We start from the raw sequence: 22815 nt of genomic DNA on the forward strand, positions 1-22815 counted from the left end.
ACAAATACTTGGTTTCTTATGAGAGTTTCAGAGGTGATGGTGGTTTCAGGCACTCGCCCAAGGACTTCTGTTGGCAGGCCATCACCAATGGATTGCCTGTCTTCTGTCCCTCCTGCTCTCCTTCCCCGCCCCCTTCGTGGGCAGCTCTTCCCCTACTGCCTCCTCCTAAGTGCTAGGGTCCAGGACTCATAAGTCTGGCCCTCTTCCCGCCCAAACTGCTGGGATAAGAGCCTCCATATCATGGCTTTGCTAAGCATCTTTATGCAGAAAAGTCTTGGCTCTCAAAATTATGTATTTCTACTCACACATAAAAAACATAACATATCCTTCTCAAATGCTTACATGCCTGGTGAAGAAATAATTCTTATTAAGGCCCTGATGGATAAAGGGCCAGGCCCAGATGGATAAAGGGCCAGGCCCAGGTTTTCGGTCTATTTGTAGAAATGGCACTAACATTTTCAGAATGAAAAATTAACCATTCAAGACAAGATTAGAACAGACACCACAAAGCAGGACACGAGGAACTGCCAAATTGCCAATATAGACAACTACTGGTACAAGAGTGGACAGGGCATTCATATTTATTGGGAGGTAAAGCCTACACACAATATCACCAAATCCTAAAAACACCCCCTTCATTGGACTGCGATGCATTTAACCTGCCAAAGGTCATACGTGGATAAGGGGCCAAGAATTCCAACCTACATCTATTCACCTCCAAGTCCATGCCCTTCCACCTGGGGTGCTTTAGGAAGGGAACGTATGCGAGTATGTGAAGTGTTTTTCATTTTAATAATGAAGGCATGCCAAGGCACAGACTGTTATAAACAAAAATGTGAACTTGAGGTGAGTAAGCCAACATGGCTGGAGTGCACTGCCTGGAAAGGAGAACAGGTACAGCTTAGATGTTAATATGGCAGCAGCTGAAAGAACATGCCTTTTAAGGTGGGAGGATTCGGGGAGCAGAGGACTTCACAGCTGCATGCTAGGTTGCCCATTGAGGGACAGCGAGGCAGGATACTGAGTGCTTGCTGCTGTCCAGATGAAAGGGGAGCCCGAGGCCTGCCCTGGTGAGGAGCAGGAAGAAGGGACAGGACAGAGATCTACTGAAAGGAAGGCAATCAGCCGCGATAAGTGAGCAAACGTAAAGCTGCATCCCAGTTATGGAAAGACAGGGACGGGAGTCAATTTTTGTAGTTTTGTGATGATGTGGTGAATGTGAGATGATAAACAACTAGACAAAGATGACCTGGAGGCAGCTGGAAATTTGGCTGGAGGCTCAACACAACATCCACCCCGGCAGCCAGTCCTGCCCACCGGGTCTGAGACAGTTAAACCCTCAGGCATCCACAGTATGGAATAAATTAACTCCTCTCCTTTAACAAGACTGGTATAAGGTATGTACCATCCAGGGAAAGTTGAGAAAATAGTCACTTAGATCGTGTTTGGGTTTTGTGTTTGAGATGAAGGCTTCTACTTGATAAACGAGAACAGAAGACGAGGCAGGAAGCCTGTCCTTGGGGAAAAGACAGCTTTGGGGTGCCCCAGAGAATGCACAGCACGAGCAGGGGGCACAGCAGAGGGGCTGGGCAGGGAGGGAAGAGACACTCCCTCTTGGGGATGAGCAAAGGGCAGAGGCCTGGTTAGTTTGGGGAACAGCAAATGACTGGCATGGGGTGGGGGTGGGGTGCAGGCAGGAGTTAAGGCAATATTGTGGTCCTGCTGGACACCCAAGGGCTGGGGCCACAGATCAGCTGCGAATGCCCATTGCCAACAGCACGCATCTGCCCCCACTCAGCAGATGTGTCCTACAGCCCCACCCAATTGATTGAGGAGGTACAAAAGACTAGCCCTCGTGCCTCCGGGAGAACGCCTGGAATCAGCTGGGACCACGGCTGTGCTCAGCTCCTTTCCCTCTCTCTCCCCCCACCCCAACCTCACCCCTTTCTCCTGGCAGCCCCCTCAATGAACCAGGGGCCCCTGAGTCCTGTTTCAGGCTCTGCTTCTATGGAACCCAACCTAAGACACGCCATGAGGTCATACGGAAGACCGCAGAAGGTCATGGACAATCACAAGAAGCCCTTGAGGACTTTATTCAAGAAGCGTCATGAAATGTGGAGGAAAATCAATGGGGAAGCAGCAAGGATAGCAGGGGCAGGGGTGGAGAGCCTGAGACCAGAGGCTGGTGGGGAGCCAGCCCAGCATTCCCAGCCGCAGATCCTGGGTGCCTCAGCAAAGATGGCAGCAGCACTGGGGAGAGGAAGGGCTTCGGCTGCAGCACCGACAAGGCTTGGGATAGACCAGATGTGCTTTAGCAGGCAGGAGGGAAGACAGCTCAAGTGATGGGGAGGATGGTGGAGCTCTCTGTAGAGAAAGGTCACAAGGATGGAAGCTATGGGGACACAAAGGTCAGTTTGGCCCTGCTGAGTCTCAGACGCCTGTGGGCCACCAGGCTGATATGTCTTGTTACAACGGAGAACCCAGGCTTGGGGCCCTGGAATATCAGTCAGAGGGTGCCCTTGGCTGCATGTAACAGAAACCTGGGTATCATGGCTTTTAGCCAAGTCAGGTTTCGTTCTCTCACAGAACCAGAAATCTAGGGGCAAGCAGGCCAGGCTGATGCAATGCCACACACCCACCTACCCACCCCCCAAGCTTCTGTTCCTCCAGCATTCATACGTGGCCAGCCTCCATTCCACAGTCCAGGCAGGAAGGAGAAGAGGGACGAGATGCAAAGGAAGGGGAAGCACCTATATCAGGAGAGGGAAACCTTCCCCGGAAACTAGAAACCGACAGGCTTCCATTTACATCTGTTTGTCTCTCATTCATATTTCTTTGGCCAGAACGGGAACGGCATCACGTGGCTACCCCCGGCTGCGGAGTTAGCCAGGAACTTTTACAAGCTGGGCCACAGGCTTCCCCAAACAAAATTAGGGTTCTGTTAGTAAGGAAGGAAACAGGGGATCTGTAACCGTCAATAGTAGGATGTGCCACAACAGATAAGGTCCGGGGACATTTCGATAAAGGTAGAGTTAAGACTGCTCTAAAGAGATAAGATCCCAGAGGGGAAGAACACAGTGCAGAGCCTTCTTAACCTTGGTAAGCCCACCTTCAAGGGGTCAGGGAGGAAGGGAAGGAACACAGGAAGTACTGCTGGAAATCACAAAAGGAAATATTGAGCAAAATCAGTAACCCTGACATGACAATTCCAAGCCTGGGTTCAAAGCACTCTGAAGTCCAAATATTTAAGAAAGCAGCCTGAGAGGTCCTGAACAAAATGCATTTTATATTGCTTTATCCTAAACAAGTAATAATGGGTGCCCACACACAAAAGGGGTGATTTCTAAACGTTCATTTCATCGATTCTGTGGGCATGCAGAGACGACATGACAGATGGAGTCTGGAATGAGTCCCCACTTTCTAGAGACCCAAGGTGGAGGGAAGTGATGACAAGAATGTATCCATAGTGGTGTGGGGAGGGCCGTGGGAGCAAGGAGGCTGTTTAGAAGCACGGCACCTGCCACTCAGCACACACACAGACAGGGTCGAGTCACAGAGCTGACTCCTGGGCTGTCTCGCCAAAGCCCAAACCTGGGCACAGGGCAAAAGCGGCAGGGCTGGGAGCCCAGGGCAGCAGCGGGGACCAGTGAAGTTCTACACTAAACTCGCTCCTACCCCCACCCCACAGGGAAAGGCAGCTGCAGGTAGGGGAATGGCGGTTTTGTCAGAAAAGCTCAAGAGTACTCTAGTCCAGGGCCTTACCTATGGCTTCCAGAGCTCTGCGTGACATGTTACTTTTCTCCTACTGATTCCAGAAGTCAACCTGTCCTCCTGTCCACCCAGGCAGACAATCTAGGTAATTCCAAACCAGTTTTAGCTGTGGAACTTTGTTTGTATGAAAGCTCACTTGGAATCCTAAGACATAGGGGTGCATGGGTGGCACAGTCGGTTAAGCATCTGTCTCTTGGTCTTGGCTCAGGTCATGAGCTCACGGTTACTGAGTTCAAGCCCCACATCAGGCTCTGTGCTGATGTCCCAGAGCTTACTTGGGATTCTGTCTCTCCCTCTCTCTGCCCGCCCCCTCCCACCCCACTTGTTGAGTGTTCTCTCTCTCTCTCTCTCTCTCTCTCTCTCACACACACACACACACACATGCAAAATAAATAAACTTAAAAAAAAAAGAATCCTAAGACACAACACAGATAAGAGGCATGCAACTGATCTTTTGCGGGGTTTCTTCAGCTCAGCACTACTGACATTTGGGGCTGGGTGATTCTTTGTTGTGGGAGGCTGTCTTGTGTACGATGTGTAGCAGCGTCCCTGGCCTCTGCTCCCCAGATGCCACTAGCATCTCTGGTCCTGCTCATCTCTCCCAGCTGTGACAATCAAAACTGTCTCCAGACATTGCCAAATGTCCCCTGGGGGGCAAAACTCTATCCATTGGAATAAAATCACCGTCTGTATGAACATTCCAACACTGCCATATTCCTAAAGTATTGAGGGTAACTAAACTCACAGCAAAAACGGAAAACCAAAGACTGTGGACTAAAAGTCGAAGATACTTGAGTTTCAGGATCTAATATTTTTAATATTTGGTTCGGATTGCATGGTCTCAAGAAACTGGATTCATCAAGGTAGGTGATCGTGTTCTCACCTGTGCAATGTGTAAGCCAACAGACAGGCACAGGCCTGCATTCACGCAGCAGCCAGGGCAGAGCACCAGCCTGCAGGGTATGCGAGTTCCAGGTGTACATGGGGATGGAAGGGCCACACTCATTCCTGGATCCATACAATCAAAGCAAAGCACCTTTATCCCATTCCACTCCCTCCACCCAAGGGGGAAAACTCCCTCTACACCATCCTGCCCTGTTTCTACTGGGTAGGCAGTGTCTTACTTGTCTTTTAGGAATGTGAAATTTCACCCACGATATCAAGACCACAAAGGAAGTGCTGGAAGAGCTCTGGTGCTGAGACCACACCCAATCATCTCCTGTCTTCTACGATTCATTCAACTGAAATGACCAGTGCCTTCCACCAGGTAAGGATATGGAAAGATGGTTATCTGTGAACCAGGAAAGGGCTCTCACCAGACACAGGATCTGTCAGTGTTTTGATCTTGGGTTTCCAGCCTCCAGAACTGTGAGTAATGAACATCTATTGTGTAAGTAAATAATAATAAGAAGAAATAAATAATCAGTGCCTCCACCACTGTCTTGGCCAATGGTTCTCCAACCTGAGCATGCACAAGAACCACTGGAAAAGGCTGTAAAGTATGGAGATTCCCAGACCTCATCTCCAGAATTTCCCACCTGCTAGGAATAGGCAAGGACGCCAAATGTGCATTTTAAGCAAGTTCCCCTGAGTTATGTGGGTGTGGTACTTTGAGAAACTCTGCTCTCTGGTAAGCTGTAATTAACAACAGATTTCAGCCTAAAGATTTTCAGGTCCTCCTACAAACTGTGCAGTTACGAGGACCTGTCTACTGAAATGAAAAATAAAAGCGTTGCTCCATGAATGCATCCGCACTCTACTAGTTTTGCCCACCAACCAAAATGCAAGCACTTCAGGGGTGCCTGGGTGGCTCAGTCAGTTAAGCATCCGACTTCGGCTCAGGTCATGATCTCGCAGTCCGTGAGTTCGAGCCCTGCATCGGGTTCTGTGATGACAACTCAGAGCCTGGAGCCTGTTTCAGATTCTGTGTCTCCTTCTCTCTCTGACCCTCCCCCGTTCATGCTGTCTCAAAAATAAACGTTAAAAAAAAAATTTTTTTTTTAAATGCAAGCACTTCAATGATTCCGAGGTGTGCGTTTTAATCTACTGCTAATCAACCAGCATTCCTCTAAGGCTGAGAATACACCATTACTTTCCACTCAGTTGCTGGCTTTTTACATGTTTAAAGATGCTAAGGCAATTAATTCTGAGTCCCTGGAATACATAAACATTCTCCAAAACTCGAACATGCCCAGGAACTACACATGGTGTTTCTCCAAGATTTTACTAACATGACAAAGATGTCAAGAGAGCAGCACCTCTTGCGGGGTCAAATCCAGAACCTTCTTCCCCTCCCTACCTCTCTCTTATACTCCCCTCCCTCCTCACTCCCCTTCAGCCTAGAGGTCTCTTGTTTCCACCCCCACCCCACCTCAGGGTCTTCATTTGTCTCTGCCAGGCCTCCAGGTGGCTCTCTCCCTCACCATCTTTATTCTGGTCTTTATTCAAAAGTCACCTTCCTTGTAAAAGAGCATCCCCACCCCTAAGCCCTGTTATTCACCCCTGCTTTACTTTAAAGTACTCTTTAGGACTCAGACATATTTGCCTGTTGTCTGCTCTCCCCACTAAAACATAAGCTTCCTAGAAAAGAGGTTCTGGTAATTGTGTTCTCTGCTATAACCTCAGAACCTAAAACAGTGCCTAGCATGTAAGAAGTACTTAACTACTTGCTGAAGGAATGAACCAACAAATGAATGAACACACTCATCAGAGGCCCGTACCCAGATTCCTGCAGAATAGCTAACCCAGAGTTAGCATCGTCCTAACGTGCAGACGTGAGGACCAGATCCTTCCCTGTGTCCAGATGTCACAACTACTGGGCATTTGTGAACTGTCCAGAGCATGCCTACATCATGGAGAACAGGGATGGGATTTTTCAAATGAGAATCAGTGTGTGTGTGTGTGTGTGTGTGTGTGTGTGTGTGCATGCGCACGTGCACGTGCATGTGCAGGGCCCTGGGGAAAGGAGACAAACAAAGTCAAATGATTGGCCCCCCCACCACCATGGGAAATAGAAGAGAAGCTGGGTCTGTTTTGTATTGTTTCTTAAGAGGAAAAGAGATTAAAACAGTCTCACTGTTTAGCTGTTTGATAATGGCCAAGTCATTCTTTAGGATGTTTGCTAAGATGTAAAAAGCAGGATTGGATGAGAACATTTCCACTGCCTCTTCTTCCACTAAAATTTATGAGTCTCACCTACTTTTCAAAGTAAGAACAGGAAACATAAATCTTAGCTGATTCAATGGACACTCATACATTATGGCCATTTAGGAGAGAGAAATAGGAAGCTGGAATAAGTGGAGGGAGATGGGTTTAAAAAAATTAAAGGGGAAATAGAGGAGTGGGGGACACAGAGTGGAGAAAATGGAGTGGAGGCTGAGGGTTAGGAAATTCTGTGAAAGGAGAGCTGGAAGGGAAAGAAAGACAGGAAGGAGGTATAGAGGCTTCACTGTTCTTATCATATTCTGTTCCCTAGGGCTGGACAGTTTCAGAGGAACTCCTCTCTGCAAATTCTGATAAGCAGATCCACCCACACACCCACCTCAGGCCCTAGCGTAGAGCTCCCCTTCTGAATCCAAGAACAGCCCCTGTCACCCCACCCCACAGGAGAGGCTCCAGCCAAAACATAGAACGTTGTCCTAAACTGTATGAAATGCAGTGGGGGCTGGACAAGACCCCGCCCCTGCTTATGCAGAACGCAAAAGATGCGGGATTTTTGCCAAAACATACAATCTGAGGTTCCATCAAGCAGGAGGGTGGACCATCTTTAACTGACTGATGCCAAAGCTTTAAGCAAAGCATACCCTCTGCGGGCCCTGTGCCTTACTTATTGGCAAGCGCTCAACCAAAGCATCTTGGTGAAGTGCACTGATCTCATGCATCAACACTCTCAACTGTGTTTAAATATATTTCCGAAGTTACATTCTGCCTGGGAAGCCTCTGTTACAGGACAGTGGTAGGTCTAGTCTAAACCAGGTAAATGTGTGGATCAGAGCTGGCTGACCAGGCTACCTGAAGACAGCCAGCAGGAGTCAAGTCTCTGGAAAGGGAGCAGTGGACAGCGGAAGAAAGAAACCTTCCTGTCAGGTGAAGCTGCACTTTTGGTGATCTTGCACCCTGTCTTCTGCTGACGCCCGGGGGAGCAGAGCCAATGCTGAAGAGAGCTCAGCGTTGTGGGTAATGACTTCATTAATGACCACGGAAAGGGGAGACCCTGAAAAGCCCCATGTGGCTTCTGATGCTAGACTTGCCACAGCACCATGACCTGCAGACTTCCGAGTTTTTAAACTCTATTAACTCTATTTTTTGACATAATCCCAAACTTACAGAAAGATTGCATGAACAGTACAAAAAAAATTCCTGGATACCTTTCACCCAGACTCCCCAACTGGTAACATTCTACCACATTTGCTCTGTCTTGCTACATAATACAATATAGTATGCATATTACTTTTTTACCCCTTTGAAAGTAGTTGAAAACATGATGATATTCCCCCTGTAAATATTTTAACATTTTAGTATTTCCTAAAGACAAAGATATTCCCTTACACAACCACAACATAATGATAAAAATCAAGCAGCTTTTGTTGTTTCAATACCATCTAATCTAAAGAACTTATACGAATTTCTCTAGTAGTCCCAATAATGGCCCTAGAGCAAAAAGGAGCACATGTGGCATTCAGCTGTCATATCTTTTCAACCTCCTTCAAGCTGAAACAGTTCCTTTATCTTTAATGACCTTGGCATTTTTTGACAAGCACAGGCCAGTTATTTTATAGAATGTCCCTCATTTGGGGTTTGTCAATTTCTTCATGATTATATTCAAGTTATACATTTTTGGCAGAAACATCACAGACTGATGCTGTGTTCTTCTCGATGCATTTTGTCAGGAGCCACACGATGCTGACTGTCCCACTCCTGGTGATGTTCAATTTGATCAACTGGTTAAAGTAGCGTGAGGCAGGTTTCCCTGCTGTCAAGTTACTATTTTTCCTTTGTAATTAATAAGTAACTTGATGGAAGATACTTAGGCACTAAATAAATACCCTGTTCTCATTAAATACTTATTTCAGCAGCCACTGGTGGATTCTTGCCGGAATAAGAATGAAATCCTGTATGAGGACAAACAAGGTCAAACTTCAGGGGAAAAAATAGGGCTGGTTGAAGCAGTAAGTCATGAGCAAGAATTAGCATGTGAGACTTAATTCAAATAACGCTGGGTTACATTCACTCTGAGCAATCAAGGGGGAAGAACACCTCTATATTTACCTTTTTTTAAAATGTTTATTTTTGAGAGAGAGAAAGAGACAGAGAGTTAGTAGGGGAGGGGCAGAGAGAAAGGGAGACACAGAATCCAAAGCAGGCTCCAGGCTCTGAGCTGTCAGCACAGAGCTCGATGTGGGGCTCGAACTCACAAACTGTGGGATCAGGACCTGAGCCGAAGTGGGATGCTTAACCGACTGAGCCTCCCAGGCGCCCCTAGATTTACTTTTGAGAGTATATGTGAGTATCCATGTGCATGCTAGTTCCTCTCATGGTGAGCATGCCTGCTAGAAACTCAGCCCTTCAATTCGAAGGTGTCCAGTGCCATCAAAAAGAGACACCCACGTCCAGAGAGCTGACAGCCAGAGTCATCCTCACACCTGAGGCCCGATTCTCCAGTGGCAACGCCAAGGGGCTCAGCTCCACGATTCCTGGTCTTGGTGTGGCATGTTGTTACGTTTAAAAACAAAAACCCCAACTCACTACTGCCTTAGAGGAGGCGGTCAGCTTTAAGAACTCTGGCTTGGCTTATTCAAAAAGTAGTTTTTACAAGTCTATTATCAAAAAGTTAGAAACTTCAGAAATTATACAAGAGTGGAAAAAACATTCTGAAATCACATACTGCTTGTCATACTACGACCCAGTAATAGCCACTGTTAACATTCTGGTCTACAATTCCATCAGTCTTTACTCTTTGTATATGTATATTTTATCAGGATTGGGATCAAAGTGTCTATACCAGGCCTCTTCAAGCTGGGTTTGGCTAGAGAATTGAGCCCAAAAGGATCTGAATACCTATTTTCCCAATTCTCCCAAGGATGGTCTATAACTAGAATCATTCCGGAAGCATGGGAGAGAAATTTATTCATAACTTACAACGGTTGCCCTAGAGTAGCAGGGCTTAATTCTCTTGTAAACCCCCAGTTGCAGAGGGCTGGTCCCTATTGTTATATAATTTGCTTTGTTCCCCCTAACAATCCTCTAAATAAACATTTTTTTCTTCCAAATTTTCATTTAAGTTCTAGTTAGCATATAGTGTAATATTGGTTTCAGTAGAATTTAGTGATCATAACTTACATATAACACCCAATGTTCATCATAATAAGTGCCCTCCTTAACACCCATCACCCATTCAGCCCATCCCCCACCCACCTCCCTCCATCAACCCTCAGTTTGTTCTTTGTCGTTAAGAGTTTCTTATAGTTTGCTTCCCTCTCTTTTTCTGCCCCCCTTCCCAAATGTTTGTTGGTTTTGTTTCCTAAACTCCACATATGAATGAAATCATATGGTACTTGTCTTTCTCTGGCTGACTTATTTTGCTTAGCATAATACACTCTAGCTCTATCCACATAGCTGCAAATGGCAAGGTTTCATTGTTTCTGATGGCTGAGTAATATTCCATTGTATACAGATACCACATCTTCTTTATGCATTCATAGTTGATGGATATTTGGGCTCTTTCCACAGTTTGGCTATTGTTGATAATGCTGCTATAAACACCAAAGGAAACAATCAACAAAATTAAAAGGCAGCCTATGGAATGGGAGAAGATATTTGCAAATGACATATCTGATAAAGGGTTAGTATCTAAAATCTACAAAGAACTTACCAAACTCAACACCCGAAAAATAAATAATCCAGTGAAGAAATGGGAGGAAGACATGAATAGACATTTTTAAAAGGAAGACATCCAGATGGCTAACAGACACATGAAAAGATGCTCAACATCACTCATCATCAGGGAAATACAAATCAAAAAAACCATGATGGGGGCGCCTGGGTGGCTCAGTCAGTTAAGCGTCCAACTTCGGCTCAGGTCCTGATCTCACGGTTTGTGAGTTCGAGCCCCACATTGGGCTCTGTGCTGACAGCTCGGAGCCTGGAGCCTGCTTCGGATTCTGTGTTCCCCACCCCACCTCTGCCCCTCCCCTGTTCGTGCTCTGTCTCTCTCTGTCTCAAAAATAAATAAACATTTTTAAAAATTTTTCTGTAATAAAAAAATAATTAAAAAAAGCAAAACCATGATGAGATACCATCTCACACCTGTCAGAATGGCTAACATTAACAACTCAGGGAACAACAGAAGTTGGCAAGGATGCACAGAAAGGGACTCTCCTGCACTGTTGGTGGGAATGCAAACTGGTGCAGCCACTCTGGAAAACAGTACGGAGATTCCTCAAAAAGTTAAAAATAGAACAACCCTGCGACCCAGCAACTGCACTACTAGGTCTTTATCCAAAGGACACACAAATACAGATTCAAAGGGGTACATGCACCCTGATGTTTACAGCAGCACTATCAACAACAACCAAACCAAGGAAAGAGCCTAAATAAACATTTAGTAAGCACTTTCCATATACCAGGCGCTGGGAATATAAAGATAAAAAGACACAGCCCCGTTCTTCTTTAAATGAATAATCCAGCCGGGGAAGGCCAAAATACCTTCATACCCAAAATACCAAATAACGCCACGGTAGAGGGGAAGCAATACACCTGGAGCACCCCGAGCAAGGAACCGTCATCTCCGTCACAGGACATCAGGGAGGCTTCCCTGAGGAGATAATGTGTAAACGAGTCCCTAAAGGATGGGCAAGACTTCAGAGACAGAAGACAGGAACAGGCATCCAGACAGAAGAAATACCATGTGAAAATACCCACAGAGGCATGCTCTGGCCCGATCACAGGGGACCTGGCGAGAGCGGCAGATGTGCCTAAGACGGAACCACAACCTCCACACTGGCCTCAAAGGAGGGGGTGCCAGGCAGCCCTACGTGGCTCTGGAGCAGGCTGGCCAGCTCATGATGGGAAGTGGGCTGAAGGCAGCTAAGGAGAGGTCACGGAGGTCACTGCAACCGAGCCAGAGCAGACCCCGTGAGGAGGGGGCCGCTCAAGAGACGTGAAGAAAGATGCCACACAGAATGTGGTGACTGAGCTGGCAGGGGCTGTTATTCTAGCACCCTGCCAGCTGAGGTCTGGCCTGCATAACAAATCCAGGCCAGTAACAGGAAGGAAAAAGAGCAAGGAGCACGCAAGAGGGCTCCACGCAGTGCCACCACTCCACCATTCTCTGAGGGGACTTAATGGCAGAGGTGGGGGTACCCCTCAGCGAAGGAGACCAGAGGGGGTAAGACAGACACTGGAATAAATGGGGGAAGACTGCTTAGAGAACTGCCCCTCCTCTTTGGGTCCGTCTAAGCTCTAAGAAAACACCTTACATAAGAGCTCTCCAGTGGGGGGCCCCTGTGATTGCAAATTATATGTGCAGAATATGTAAAGGAGAACAAGTCGGTGGCAATCCCATGAATACTACAAATAGCGCAAAATCTAGAAGGTACCTTTAAAATTTTTTTTTAATTTTTATTTATTTTTAAGAGAGAGAGCATGAGCAGGGGATGGGCAGAGAGAGAGGGAAACATAGAATCTGAAGCAGGCTCCAGGCTCTGAGCTGTGAGCACAGAGCTCATAGAAGGTACCTTTTTAATGGAAGATTTCCCTCTTGATCTAAAGGATATAAGTAGTAGGGATGAAGAAATAATACTTAACAGAACGGGAAAGTCAGTAGAAATAATAGTTAACAAAATCAACTGTGGGACCCAATGTAAATAGGCTCCAACACGAGGACCTTCCTAATGGGAAACATAGCGGATGAGACGATGTGAAAGTGTGTGTGCAAATTCTGAAATTACCAAGATCCCACCCCCAAAAAGAAAAGGTTGGGATATGGGTTCCTAAGTCTTGAAATTATGAAGTGACATCGTCAAACAAGACCTCAGCAATATTTCTCAGGGAGCAGCTGTCCAGGTGGATAGGGAAACAGAGGTCAAGGATTTGCTAGGTAGTTTATGTCATGATCCAGTATTCAGTAAGCCACGTCGTCCTAGAAGCAGCAAGCTAGTCACATAAAACTCAAATCAGAAAGTGACCCCAGGGGCGCCTGTGTGACTCAGTAGGTTAAGCATCTGACACTTGATTTCAGCTCAGGTCATGATCTCACGGTTCATAAAATCAAGCCTGGCTTCAGGGCTGTCAGCGCAGAGCCTGCTTGGGATTCTCTTTCTCCCTCTCTCTCTGCCCCTCCCTCACAAGCATGCAAGGTCTCTCTCTGTTTCTCTCTCCCCCTCTCAAAATAAATACATAAACATATGAAAGAAAAGAAAAGAAAAGAAAAGAAAAGAAAAGAAAAGAAAAGAAAAGCCTAAAATGGCCCTAGAAAAGGAACTGGAGGGACCACAATTGGGACCTGAAGTTTGACAGGCCCTGGCTGTTTTGAGACTGAAGGAGTGGGAACAGTCTTAGAGAAGAAAAAAGGAAAGTTTTGTTTGGGGCACTTTAAGCTCAGAGAAAGTTAAATATGTTTGAACTCTTAAAACCAACAACAGGTATTTAGGTCTATAAGAGGCATGGCTAAAACACAGAATTTCCTTTTATAACCCAATCACATATCCCTTTTCCTCTTTGCTCCAAATATTTGGGAAATCATTATTTGGGCAGGCCCCAAAGAAGCATGCTGCCAATCATATAAGCAGGGTTTTTTTTTTTTAATGTTTATTCATTTTTTTGAGAGAGGGAGAGAGACAGGGCATGAATGGGGAAGGGGCAGAGAGATAGGGAGACACAGAATCCAAAGCAGGCTCCAGGCTCCGAGCTGTCAGCACAGCGCCTGACATGGGGCTCAAACCATGAGATCATGACCTGAGCCGAAGTTGGATACTTAACTGACTGAGCCATCCAGGCAATCCTCATATAAGCAGGTTTTTAGGTTTTTTTTAATGTTTTATTTATTTTTCAGAGAGAGAAAGCATGAGCGGGGGAGGAGCAGAAAGAGAAGGGGACAGAGGATCCTAAGCAGGCTCCGTGCTGACAGCAGCAGCAGGCCGATATGGGGCTCGAACTCACATTTGATCATGTGAGATCATGACTTGAGCCGAAGTCAGAGGCTCAACCGACTGAGCCACCAGGCGCCCCTCATATAAGCAGTTTTAATCAAGCACGGAATACGCGCCTGGGGCTACAGCAATGGCCAGACGGACACAGTCTCTTTTTCAAAAGGCTCTCATGATCTTATTTTAAAAATCAGACAAGTAGATCTATCACAAATGTAATTATTTTCATAGTATTTCTTTCAAATTTATTCTACATTGGACATGAGGGCTCTGTTACAAGATGTTTTAGATTTGAGGGTGTGTGTGTGTGTGTGTGTGTGTGTGTGTGTGTGTGTGTGTGTGTCTGGGAAGGGGTTAGGAAAGGTCCTCCCAGGAAGGAATGAGTAGAACTCCGTGGGCAGGCAGGTGTCACCTGAGCAGTGACAGCAGGCACGGAGGGGAAAATTTTGCATGGAGTGCCTGAAGGTCTAGCCCAGGAGGGAATAAGGTACCAAAAGAAGCTAGAGAAAAGAAGCAGACCATGCCATGGCCTGCTGGAAATGGGAAATTTTTTATCCTGGGATAAAAGGAGCAACTGGGTGGGAAGTTAATTGGAACTGGATTTTGGAGAGACCTCTCTTGAGCCACACTGGAGATGGGGAAGTCCTCTTGTGCCCTGAGACCAGTTAGGAGCCTGCTGTGGAGACCCAGGGGAGTGACGATGGCCTGCAGGGGAACACGCCAACCTGAACAGGGAACACGGCCATCTCAGCCACCTTGGATGACCTTTCCAAGAATTTCCACAGGAGTTGTTCTCAAGCATGCGGCAGGAACACACTATGTGCTGCAAAGGAAGGGATGCATTTGCCTCCTTGCCACCTCCAGGTCAGACTGCCTGAGTCAGAATGTCCCTTAGACACTTTCCCCAGACTCTGTCCCCTACGCTTTATTAGTTTCTTAACCCCTCTGAGCCTCAACATCGTCATTTATAAAATGGGGATAATAACGATACCAAACTCACATGGCTTTTGTGAAAATTAAATGAGCTGTACGTATAATGACATATACATAAAAAATGGCTATATATATATGTATATATACATATATATATTTATGCATATATATATATACATATATATATATATATATGCATGCTATACTGACTCACTTTATTGTCACCTGCTCTAGTCTAGTCTAGTCGTCTAGTCTAGAGCAGGTGACAATAAAGTGAGTCAGTATAGCATTTATCTTTTCTTCTGACCTATCTATGTGTTGTAGCATGTGGGTTTGTTAGGAGGGGAGTGGGTTTACCAAGCTTTTCACAAAAAGCCCACTCCTCTTTTGCCAGCCACTGAACACTGCCAGATTCCTACGATCCTAGATTTCCTTGGCAGAAAACTGAACCCCACCACCACAGTTAGCCCTGACTGTCCCCTTTATCAAGACAAATCAGCTCAATGTTTAAAACAGGCTAAGATCCAGACCTGTGCTGTCCAGTACAGTTGCCACTAGCCACATGTGGCTGTTAAGTACTTCAAATGTGGCCAAACCAAATTGAGATGTGCTCTATATAAGTAAGATACACACCAGGCTTTAAAGACCGAGTATGAACACGAAAATTTAAATTGCTCATTAACAATTTTTAGATTAATTTCAGAATATACTGGACATACTGGGTTAACTAAAATATATTATTAAAATTAATTTCACCTTTTTTTTAAAGTTCCCTTCCTTCTAATTTGTTGGATTCATTTTAATTGCTATGTTCCTAATGTCTTAATTTAGCTAATTAAATCATTAATTTTTGCTATTTTTCTTATTAATATGAGCAATTAAGACTGTACCTAATAGTTTAAGTGTATAAGTCATCCTACAACTTTTGACATATATGTTTATTATTATCACTTATCTCTCAAGCCTAAATATTTTTAAATTCAAATTTTCACTTTTTTTCCAAAATAGCATTTAAAACTGATATAATTTAGTTGCACTGTGGCCAGAGAACTTGTTCTGTATGATACTGGTTATTTTAAACATGTTAGAACTTATTTCATGACCAGGTGTATACTCAATTTTTGTAAAAGTACAATCTTCATTTGTGGGACCATGTTTTCTATATAAACAGTTGGATCAAGCTTATTGTTTGCTGGAATAACCCTTTAGTGGTTTCAGTCAGCTTGTTCTATCAGTTACTGAAAGATGTATAATAAAATCTCTCTCACTTTGGTGGCAGATTTGTCAACTTTTTTTTTTTATTCTTCTGTCACTTTTTACTTTACATTGTTTGAAGCTGTGTTATTAGGTGCATAACAGTTTAGAAGTTCTTATATTCCTCAGAAATTGCAACTTCGATACAACTGTTTCTTTTCAACTTTTTAAATGTAGCTACTAGAAAATTTTAAATTATGTGTGGCTTGAGTTACAGTTCCACTGGACTAGAGAAAGGATAAGCAAGAAGCCTACACCAACCACCAAGTCCTGGAAAACTAAGGATGTGACTGCAGAAAATAACAAGCAAAGGGAGGAAAGTATTGGGAGCCCTGTTAAAGGACCATACTCTCTTCCTCTCTTGCCACTAGAGTCTAAATAGGAAATGAGACCAAGATGTTTGTCAGAAGCAGAAAGGAGGTGAAGAACAAGATAGAAGAGGATAAAAAAGCAGAAGCTGAGGGGCGCCTGGGTGGCTCAGTCGGTTTAATGTCCAACTCTTGATTTCTACAGCTCAGGTCATGATCTCACGATTCGTGAGACTGAGCCCTGTCGCAGACCCTGTGTTGCCACGATGAATGGAGCCTGCTTGGGATTCTCTTCCCCTCCCCAGCTTATGCTCTCTTTCTCACTCTCAAAAACAAACAAATAAATACACATAAAAAAAAAAAAGGCAGAAGCTGAGAAAAGGTGGCCAGGGAAGAAGGAACTCTATACATATCATAGAACAACGACTTCCGCTGTGAACTCAATATATTTAAGCCTTTAATCATGAAAATGACACTTGGTATTAAAAATAGCCTTAATGTCCAAAAGATAGAACCACTATGCCATTAAAGCAGACCTTTTTTATTTATTTTTATCAATTTTCCCTCTTTGAATTAATCAATTAATACCATATGATACTCAACTATTATGATTTTAGATACTTAACTTAATCCTGGATGTTTTTTCCATGCCAGAGGAAGAGAACAAAAATATCTTGTACGGCCTTAAAGGACTAACCTAGACTTGTGCTTTTCCTCAATGACATGAGAGAATTCTTAACAGAAATGCGGAAGCACAGAGAAGGTAGATCAGAGAAGTAGAAACAAGTATAGAAAGTACCAGGCACCTGGGTGGCTCAGTCAAACACATGACCTCAGCTCAGGTCATGATCTCACGATTGGTGGGTTCAAGCCCCGTGTCTGGCTCTGTGCTGACAGCTCAGAGCCTGAAGCTGGCTTCAGATTCTGTTTCCCTCTCTCTCTCTCTGCCCCTCCCATGCTCACTCTCTTTCTCTCTTTCTCTCAAAAATAAATAAACATTAAAAAAAAAAAGGAGCTAAAAAATATAGAAAGTACAATGTTTAGAAAGCAAAAGGGAGGAGAGGTTCCCAGAAGTGCTTGCAGGGAACTGGGAGCTGAGATAAGTTAAAGCAGTTTGGCCAGAGAAACTTTTCCCTGACAACAGAACTCTTGGGTTGCCCACAGCTCGGCCTGTGCTGCTGCGTGACTCGGGAGACCAGGGCATGGAGCTGACTGCACTTGCCAAGAGAATATGGGGCATGGGGCACAGCCAGATAGAAACTGATCATGACTCCTGGTAAGACTCCTGCCTGTCTCCTTGGTGAAAACTTGGTGTTGCCCTCATCAGCTAGTAGTAAGGAGGTAATATTATAAAACTAACACTACACTAATAAAAATTAACTACTAATTACCATATAATAATCATATGATGACCACACTAATAACAACGTAGTTATTAAAAAATTGGAATAACATGGCTTTGCCTGCAGCTCCCAAAGCTGAGTATACACACGCCCATTACCCAGCAATCACACACCTACCATACCACCATCAGAAATGCATACGTATGTATACCAAAGATGGGTACGAGAACAGTCACAGCAACGTTATGTGCAATAGCCAAATGCTGGAAACTGCCCAAATGTCCATCAACAGTGCACAAATATGTGATATATTAATCACCCAAAGGCCAAATCAGCACTGAGAGGAAGCACACTACAGCAAGAGGCAGCATTACGAGTGAATCTCAGAAACCTAACTCATTAGGAAAGATGTCAGATACTGCAGGATCCATTTATACACGCATGGAACTGTCAGGTGTGGTGGGTTGCCCCCAGGGAGGTAGGAACTGGAAGGGAGCACATGGGGAGCTCCTGCTTCTTGATCTGTGTGGGTGTGTTCAGTTTGGAAAACTTGTGAACAGTACACTTACAGCGTGTCTACTTTTCTAGTATGTGTGCTATACTTTAAAAAGAAAGAAGGAAAGAAAAAGCTGTCCAGGTGAGACAAGCCTGGAAGTGTCTTTGTACCCTCTAACCTCATTGTTCCCCCACTCCCTTACACTTCTTCCTTGCTCCCCCTCTGCAGGTGTGCTTAAGCTGGTTCTCTCTCCCTGAGGAGCCCCACACGTTGCTATCCATATTTAGCTTCTTCCCACACCAGGCTGATGATTTGCAACCCCTCCCCATTTTGGATGCCTTTGCTAATTTAGGCCTTTCACACTGATTCAGCCCTTGCTTCTCCTTTCTCTGCAGTTAGGAAGTTTGTACCATCACTGTATATCTTCCCAGCTGTTTTATTTCTGCCAAGGCTGCCCAGCTAGACTTAAAATCATGGAGCATGCCCTCTGGGAATGATCTCAACCCTCCACAGGCAGTTCAGATTAATTTGTTCCTCATGAACTAGAAGGGTGTGGAAGGTGAGTTTTAATCCTCCCAGGAACTCCTGGCTCCCAGACATCCCCCTTCGGCCCCCAGCACCTGGATGGACTCCCACAGAGAGCTCTAAACCTTTTTTATTATAGTCTGTTCACCTCCCAAGAGCCAACTTGCTAGATAAACTCCCCTCACTGCTGCCAAACAGCATGGGACTAACTTGGCCATCTGGGCCAAAATTATAAGCATTTTCAAAATAGGTAACCATAAAATGACTTTTTAGAATATACGCCTGTTGGCCCTCTCACACTTCCATTAACTCCCTCATACCTTCCCATCTCACTCATTTCTTTTCTGGCTTAGAGGAAGAAATGGCTGCAAATCACAAATAAGGTCCATTTCGTCTTACAGAAACAGCAGCACTCACATAATGGACAGACATGGAAAAAGAACCATGACATCTTGGTTATAGTGCTCTGGCAGTTCACAGCACTCTCTCCTGTCTAAGCATGTGTTGGAATTTAGGTGATCCTGGCTCTAAGACTAGAAATGTAAGACATTCTTCTAAACTGTCCAGCTTTCCGGATTACACAAGTGAAACCACAACCCATCATGTTTTTGAGTCTGTGCCCCTTCACTCAACAGACATGAATTCCTCTTCCTCACAGTTTCAGGAAACGCATCCCTCTGTGGAAGAGGATTAGCAGTTATAAAACAAGAGGAGAGTGAGGCTAAACACCAGAGGGCAGGAGATGAGTCTTCTTCCTCTTTGTAACCCCAGGACTGAGCTGGGTGCTTGGCACCACAAGCAGGCAAGTCAAGGATGCGAAACGCAGCACATAAAACTATTTTCTCTTTTAAAAGAGCAATCCATAATTAAGCAAAGGCCACCTACACGAATTAAGACATGAGAACATAAAATTCATCTTTCAAGTCAGCTGATTTGTAGGACCCCTTTAACGGGTAAACACATTATTCGGTCAGAACCACTGAACCAGAGGCCTGAAAGGGACCACAGCCATCAGCAGCAGCTCAAGCTTCCCAGTAGCGACCAGGAAACAGCCCCTCAAGGGGATATGTATTGGCCAAGGTCACCCAGCTGGTGTGGGGTAGAGACAAGCCCCCGCCTCTCCCTATTAGCCCGGCACCTCTGAGAGATGCTCTCCAAAATCCTTGAGTTATTTACACACTAAAGGCGTATAATGAATGCATGCCTCTGTCAAGTCACTGCTTACAATTCAGAGGAAAGCAAACGGTCACCAAAACGTGTCTCTTTCGTAGGGCTGGCTGCAGAGGGGGGCAAGGAAGGTCACTGGCTAATTTCTACGTACAGACGCCACACAACCCGCCTTATGGAAGGATGCAAAGGGCAGTTTTGGGAGCTGCTAGTTACACTGCAGAGGGTCCCCCAATCCCGTCCCAGGGAAATGAGTTGACTCGGCTCTGCTGGCTCGGAAGCTTCCAGCAATGAATTAAACCCCGAGCCGCTGCGGAACACCGGGGGAGAAAGGGCCACTGCGGCTGGACTCGACAACCTGGCGGTTCACCCCTGAGCCTCCACCGCGTCCACACTTGCGTGGGCCGCGGCGCCCCCTGCCCGGTCCACGCGGCCCGGAGCCACGACTCCCAGCCCGCGCCCCCGCGAGGCGCGTCCAGGGGCGCCGTGCCCTGGGAGCCGCCCGCGGGGCCGGGGAGGAGCCGCCAAGCCCCAGCCAGGCAGGGTTAGGGACTGATGGCCACTGCCGCCCCCAGCCCGCGGGCTCTGCTACGCCGAGAAGGGGGTTGCGCCACTTACCTCGGCCGGCAGGTGCCGCCGCCGCCGCCGCCTCCGTTCGCAGCTGCAGGGGACGCCGCTCCGCGCCACCGGCCGCCTTCGTCCGCATGCTAGGGAGGGGGCGCCGGCCGGCCTCCAGTCCAGGGCCCCGCGCCCCCGCCCGCCCCCGGCGCAGCGCTCGCGCCCATTCAGCACCAGACTGTCCGCTCCCCCGCGCGGATGCGGAGGAGGGACGCGGGCGGGGCCGAGCATCACGAGGACAAGAGAGACCAATCAGAGCTCGCGAGGGGGGGGTCCCGCGGCGGCCCCGCCCCCGGGACGCGCAACGCCTCCACCCACTGTGGTTCGGGGAGCCGGGCGCCTTCGGCAGGACGTACCGGGGACAGTGGGCCCCCACAGCCCTCTTGAACTCTACGTGCAGTTAGGCGGTGGAGGGAACAAAAGGTGCATTTGGACTTGTTACAGGCTTTTACTGCGCAGAGGACTGGTAGATGCGGAGTCGGTGAATGAAGGGGCTTTTAGTAGTCACGCCTGCACAACCCCCCCAGGGCGACCACTGTTCAGAGTTCCTTGGGTCGTGAGACCTTGAGAGCTGCAGGAGGGCAGCCTGGGCGTGGGGGAGCGGGGAGGACTTGCAGAACATCTTTATTTTTGTTACACGTGTCCGAGAAAAGGTTAGTAGTGCTGATTACCTATTGGTATCAGATGGGTAATTGAGGCCCGGAAAGCATAGGTGAGGTACCTAATTCATTGGGACATCTGGTGGCAGAGCAGGGATCAGAACCTGCGCTTGGAGTCCCCCTTTCCATATCTCAGGAGTCTCCCTTGAATCTGGAAAAGAAATGTCATACAGACTTTTAAAGCATAAATATTCGTGAATCCCCAAATTCAAGAATTAAAAGGAGTTTAAAGCGCTGATATGTTATTTCTTTAGAACACCCAAGGGTGTATAATGAATGCGTCTGCAACATTTCTGTGCCTTGGGACTTGTTGACTCCTCAGTGAACTCATTGGTCTGCTTTCAGAATTTCCTTTTAGGTTACAGATACAGTGCATTGCAGTCATGTGCCTGTGATACCGGTTCTGGGTTAAAACGGAAGATCCTAGAAACTAAGCCAAATATATTTGTGAAAACTTAGAATTTTGTCGATCTTTTTTGCAACAGTTTGTACAGGGGTTGCAAAGCACCAGAGTTTGGCAGTGTCTGTGTTCTTTCCCCAGTGGGGGCAGGGGGTGCTGGAAAAAAATGTTATATCTGGGTAACAAAGGTCAGGAGGGAAATCTTGGAAAGGGAGGGGGGGACTCTGTTGTCATACTTTCCAAAGGGATTTTGCCATAAAAATGTTTCCAAGTTATTCTAAGGTGAGAATACTGGAGCATTTTGAAAATATTAGAGGAAAAGCTGTCACTGGGAGATCTAAATCCAGTGGAGTGGCCAAGGCTGGCCAGGCAGAGCAGCTGCTGGGGTCAGGGACAGCTGCAGGGAGAATGCTGAGCACCTCACCACTTCTCTCTTGGAGACCTGCCCAAGGCCAGCCTGCTTGGTCAGACACTTTACCTCTCTTTGCCTTAGCTGCTCTTTCCCTTTCTCCCAGATACTTCTTGTCTGAAAAATGCTGTGAGAGCATTAAGGTTGGACATAAGGATCAGCCTTCCGGCTTGGAGGACTGGGTGCAAGGTGGGTGTGACAAAGAAAAGGAGCTCAAAACTGCCTCCTGTTCCAGCCTAACCGGACCACTGGTAAGCTTACCCTGCACCTGCTGCCTCATTCACCCCATTCACATTTGGTGGGAAGAGAAGCTGACTTGTGGGATAAGACAAGCCCTGACCTAAAACACCCTTTTTACTAGCTGCAGAGCCTCTGCTACTGTTCTGGATAGAGACAGAGATCCTCAAACCGTAAATTAGGATCAGCCCCTCGACCTCAAAGCCTTACCTGGAATCTCTTCAAGTCAGTGGCTGGTCTCAGAAAAGCTCAGGACCCTAACTAGCACAGTGGCCAAACTGTTGGTAAATCTGGGACAGCTACCACGATTTTATAATTCTTTAGTTCCTTATGTTCATTACTTAGCCATTGTGTTACCCCAACATTCATTCCACCCTTCCCTTCTGTGATGCAACATGTGGTTTAGGTAGCTCTATGAGCGGGCTCTGACTGGTCTAGGTCAGCAGTTCTCAAACTATGGTCCATGGACCCCTAGGGGTCCCTGAGGACCTTTCAGGGAATCTCTGAAGTCAAAGTTATTTCATAATTATCTAATACATAGTTTGCCTTT

At 46.3% G+C, this 22815-nt stretch overlaps 1 protein-coding gene and 1 long non-coding RNA gene across 14 annotated transcripts in view; one reads left to right on the forward strand and one right to left on the reverse strand.

The window, feature by feature from the left end:
- Window positions 1-20768, reverse strand: part of ST3GAL5 (ST3 beta-galactoside alpha-2,3-sialyltransferase 5) — a 49546-nt gene extending 28778 nt beyond the window's left edge. For 2 of the 8 annotated variants that reach the window (XM_027052682.2, XM_027052680.2), the window contains exon 1: window positions 20561-20763. In XM_027052682.2, the coding sequence (XP_026908483.2) occupies window positions 20561-20648 (88 nt within the window). In that variant the 5' untranslated portion in view covers window positions 20649-20763. Of the gene's footprint in view, window positions 1-5087; window positions 5155-20560 lie in introns of those variants that run through there. The other 6 variants (XM_027052677.2, XM_053200863.1, XM_027052681.2 and 3 more) reach the window with 6 other exon arrangements.
- Window positions 20769-20826: 58 nt separating this feature from the next.
- The window catches only part of LOC106978129 (uncharacterized), a 30444-nt gene continuing 28455 nt past the window's right edge, over window positions 20827-22815 (forward strand). For 4 of the 6 annotated variants that reach the window (XR_008289443.1, XR_008289444.1, XR_001430748.3 and 1 more), the window contains exons 1-2: window positions 20827-20983; window positions 22135-22279. This is a non-coding gene — a long non-coding RNA (uncharacterized LOC106978129). The other 2 variants (XR_003417932.2, XR_008289442.1) reach the window with 2 other exon arrangements.

The sequence above is a fragment of the Acinonyx jubatus genome, chromosome A3 (genome assembly GCF_027475565.1).
Source record: "Acinonyx jubatus isolate Ajub_Pintada_27869175 chromosome A3, VMU_Ajub_asm_v1.0, whole genome shotgun sequence".
Classification (NCBI taxonomy): Eukaryota; Metazoa; Chordata; class Mammalia; order Carnivora; family Felidae; genus Acinonyx; species Acinonyx jubatus.